This window comes from Cephus cinctus, unplaced genomic scaffold (assembly GCF_000341935.2).
Source record: "Cephus cinctus unplaced genomic scaffold, Ccin1 Ccin1_scaffold0566, whole genome shotgun sequence".
NCBI classification, from domain to species: domain Eukaryota; kingdom Metazoa; phylum Arthropoda; class Insecta; order Hymenoptera; family Cephidae; genus Cephus; species Cephus cinctus.
Window position 1 is genome coordinate 263,908 of NW_014333218.1, and position 4,359 is coordinate 268,266.

The 4,359-nt window shown below is 51.1% G+C and overlaps 1 protein-coding gene across 12 annotated transcripts in view; it reads left to right on the forward strand.

The window, feature by feature from the left end:
• Positions 1–3,826, forward strand: part of LOC107268596 (potassium voltage-gated channel subfamily KQT member 1) — a 28,018-nt gene extending 24,192 nt beyond the window's left edge. For 6 of the 12 annotated variants that reach the window (XM_015741531.2, XM_015741533.2, XM_025085879.1 and 3 more), the window contains 6 exons: positions 95–115; positions 1,269–1,534; positions 1,615–1,707; positions 1,788–1,944; positions 2,024–2,146; positions 2,307–3,826. In XM_015741531.2, the coding sequence (XP_015597017.1) occupies positions 95–115; positions 1,269–1,534; positions 1,615–1,707; positions 1,788–1,944; positions 2,024–2,146; positions 2,307–2,408 (762 nt within the window). In that variant the 3' untranslated portion in view covers positions 2,409–3,826. The remainder of the gene's footprint in view (positions 1–94; positions 116–1,268; positions 1,535–1,614; positions 1,708–1,787; positions 1,945–2,023; positions 2,147–2,306) is intronic. The other 6 variants (XM_015741534.2, XM_015741528.1, XM_025085878.1 and 3 more) reach the window with 3 other exon arrangements.
• The last annotated feature ends 533 nt before the right edge of the window (positions 3,827–4,359 follow it).

Below are 4,359 nucleotides of genomic sequence, written 5' to 3' on the forward strand. Positions count from 1 at the left end.
CTCATACGTAATCACTACCGAGCCAAAAATAATATATACGAACGGTTCGATGTGTTTGGGGTAAAATTGATGAAATCTCCCTAATGTATTTCAGTTGATTTGTGTAAAGAAGATGGTATGTAAATGGTTTAGATTCCGTTTGAATTCTTACTCTGCATGTTTTTTATATTAATTCGATAACTCTAGCAACACCAGACCAACTTTCGACACCCGCCACCTTCTTATCTACACAGTTTCGATTATTGGCTCTATTTCTGTCTCTCTCTCTCTCTCTCGCTCTCTCTCTCTCTCTCACACACACACACTACACAGACACTGTCACTCTGACCGATTGAAAATCTATCCCTCTTTCTCATTTGAATTTCGCGCCACACCAGTAGCACGAGAGATCGTCGGACCGTGAATCCGAAGTTTTACACGTTACGAGCGATCCACTGCGACATCACGAAACTCGCTGAAACCACCGAGACCAGATTCCAGTCGACTCTCCGCACCTCTCCACGTGTTCACTATCGGAGAGCCAACCGATAAGACGACCCCGCGCGCCCTTACGACAATCTTCCTCCTCCTAGGGATAGTTTGCCGTTCTCGCATGCCTGGCCTGTCGACCCCTCCCCCCGCCTCACGTGCTCCCAGAGGGTCCGCCGGAAACCGCCGTCGGATCAGGATGGTCGTTCGCACGATCTACTCGACGTAGCGCAACCTCAGCGCATCGACTGATACCGATAACGCTTTGAGACTCTGACTGTCAATTCCACGTTCAAAGTGGTTTATGCTCGAAACCCTGTGTCACCTTTTACGTGCATCTTCCTTTACGCTTCTGCCTGATTGATCGGCGCTTCGTTTGCCTGACTGTCTGTGCCTCTGCTCGCTCTGATGGATTTCTGTGCTCCTTGAACGCGCATGCCTGCACGTGGTAAACGTAACCCAACGCTGTACGCCCGAATTTTCGTCTCGAGATACGAGAGCGGCGTCCAGGGTCGGGTTAGGACGAAAGAACGTTCCATAGATCCTTCTAGAAGCTTCTAGAACACGTTCTTCCCTTGTGACGTCAGTCCGCGTTCGGACGTGCGTACGTAAATTCGCGGAGACTCGACGAGATTCGTACGTAAGCGAGGTGTTACGGGAAAAAAAAGAAAGAAAAAAAGAGAGAATCAAAATAAAAAAAAAAAAAGGCGTGGGTATGGATGCTCCGTGCAGCCGAAACAAAGTAGGGTAGTGCATGCCGTGTTCAACGTGTATGTAACGGGAGGGCACCGGGGGTTCAGTCTCTGATGATCCAGGTGGCAAAGAGAGCGAGCGTGCTGAAGAGACGAAAATCACGAAACCGGATGGACGTGCAGCAGTCCTCGGGATCGCAGGCGCTGTCTGCCGGTCAGCAGTCTATGAGCGTCGCGACGGTATCGGCGTCGGCGGCCACCGGCAACGTGACCGGAGGACCTAACGATCAGTGCCGCGAGAACGAGGGCGACGTCGTGTTCTACATGGAGGAGCCCAAGGCCGATACTCCGAATCGCGCGAGACGCGACAATCGGTGAGTTCAGGACGGGTTCCCAAGTTTTAGGGCACCGTGTGGATACAGGACCCTGATCCTTCGATTTATTTTCATTTCAGAGGGAGTCTCTTCACCTCGCAGACGAGTTCCGTGACGGAAGCCGCGAGCGACGAGATCGACATCGACATCGAGGAACCGCAGAGGGTCACCACGTGAGTAACCGACTGTAGACCTGGGTCCAAGTGTCTGAGCTCAGACCCGTAAGCTCCTCTTGCACCTTCTGTCCCGACAGGCTGACCGAGGCGCACAGAAACGCCATCAGGGCAATTCGCAAGATCAAGTACTTCGTAGCCAGGAGGAAGTTCCAACAGGCGAGGAAGCCGTACGACGTGCGTGACGTAATCGAGCAGTACAGCCAGGGTCATCTGAACATGATGGTCCGGATCAAGGTGGGTGGCTAAACGAGTCTAAGTAACCCAGGCAGACCGCGCAAGATCGACAACCACACCCCCTGTATCTCGTCCGCAGGAGTTGCAGAGAAGATTAGATCAGACCTTGGGTAAGCCAGGTAGCTACCTGGCAGGAATCGATAGAGCTGGCAACGTAAAGCCAATGACGATCGGCGCGCGACTTTATCGCGTCGAGCAGCAGGTAAACTGACCTCCATATTCATTTTTACCTCGATACCACCCCCCCCCCCCCCCGCCCCACTCATAAAGACCATCCACCCTCTTCCCTTCCAACTTCCGGTATCGCCCCATAGCCGCGACCCCTCGCGTGCCTAACGAACACTAACGCCCCGACCTCGCAGCTCTCCGTCATGGACAAGAAGCTGGACCAACTGGTCTACGTCCTGAACGCCGTGGCGCAGAAGCAGCAGATACCGCTGAGGAGCATCGAGGACGACGTGTAACAGAGAGCGACGGTGGTCGCGGTCGTCCTGCCACAGCTGACGATAACGAACCCAACGCCGGATCTGATCATCGTTCAGCGGGGCTCCCTGAAAACGTGGCTGAGCTCCGGGCGAAACGAGGTGCACCGGACCGGAAGTCCGGTATCCGCGATACGCACACGATTCCCACGTAGCGTGGGCTCGGGAGCACGAGAGAACAGGACATAGAGAGAGGGGAGAGAGAGAGAGAGAGAGAGAGAGAGAGAGAGAGAGAGTAATTTTTTAAAATGACGGTGAGGTGAAAGGAGAGGGAATGGTCCAAGAGGAGAGAAAAGAGAAAAAAAGAACCAAGAACGACGCCGTTACGAGTGTAGGGTCCAAAGTGCGCATAATTAACGAGCATAGCGTCGAAGCATGATGCACAGTTAACGATAGATAATAATTATAATAATAACGGCAACAATCGTAAAGCCTAATCGTTAAGTATACTTTTTAGCCTAATCACTGCTTTAAGCCTGTACGGCGCGTCGACGCGCCGTACGCTCTATGGTGCCTCTTCACTCGGTCTACTCCACTTTTGGTAGCCACCCCGTTATATCGCAGCTGCCGATATCGCGTGGCTGCCGGTAGTGTTCTTTTAGCATATCGATAACATTAAAGAGAAAACTAGCGAGATCGGATGACGCCGCTGGCTCCGTAGAGCGAAAACCGCGACGGTCGCGTGTTTATTTTTCCGCGGCCATTTTCGGGCACAACGGTCGCTATTACGACGTGGAACGATCGGTCGATCCAACCGGAAGTCCCGGTCTCGATTCCGTGCCTGGACACGTGGCCTTGAAACGATCGAGTTACCGGGTGTACGAGATATCGAGCGAAAGAGAGAAAAGGAATCTAAAGTGTGAACGCGAATAGGAAGGAGAGAGTGAGAGGGAACGGGGGCCAACGAGAGACAAACGTGAAACGAGAGTGACCGGTTATCGGTAACAGATCTCGCGGGTAGGTAATTGAGATTACCCGCGAAATTGGTAGATCAGCCGCTTTCGATCTGAAGTGAAACGATCGTCCGGAAGATCGACCGGATCGTCCCGTGCGAATTGAACGACGAGCGGCGGCGAAGTGTCTCGCGATTATGAGATTACGATACTCTTACGAGAAAAAAAAAAAAAAAGGAATCTCGAAAGCAAGTAGTGTTCGTGAATCGGCCGAAACAAAAAATTTAAAAAAAAAAAAAAAAAAACATTTTAACTCTATCGCCAATTTTTACTCTCTAACGCCCCTTTTTTTTTTTCTTCGACGCGCCTTCACCGCAGAACTCGGTTCAACTGTGCCGTTAGCCCAATCGGGCACTTCCATCTCGAAGATAAACCGAGCTTACGCGCTGACCCGCGTTCGAAGGAAAACGTGCCTAAATCGACTATATGCGCGCGCGTGCGCGCGCGCGCGAAAAAAAAAAAAATTGAAAACGCGTCAGACTCCTGTCACTTATCGGGGTTCATTCGGGGAGCAATATTTATGCGTATGAGCACATATATATATATATACATACACGTGTAGATACACACGTAAAATCGATGTAGAGAGGGTGTTCGGATCGATTGGTATAACATTCGTGACGTCATAACGACAACGTACAAACGACAACGAAGACGCGCGTGAATTTTTTTTTAATTACCTCGAATATTTCGACGCCGCAATCCAAATTTTTATCCCTCTCCTCGTAATTCTCGATTATTTTACTCGGGACTATCGACAACGTCTTCGCCTCGCGAAACCTAACCTAAAGGCACGAAACTACCGTTTTTGAAAAGTATGCATCGCTCGCTCGATCGGAGCACCCTGTATGTAGAGGCCCTGCACACTCTTCCTGTACATTGAGAGTAAACGTAGTTACGCACAGTAGACGTACCAAAAAGTAAGGGCTGCTGGTGAAGCTCTATAGCTAAGTGAGGAGGCAGGAGGGGGACAGAGGAGG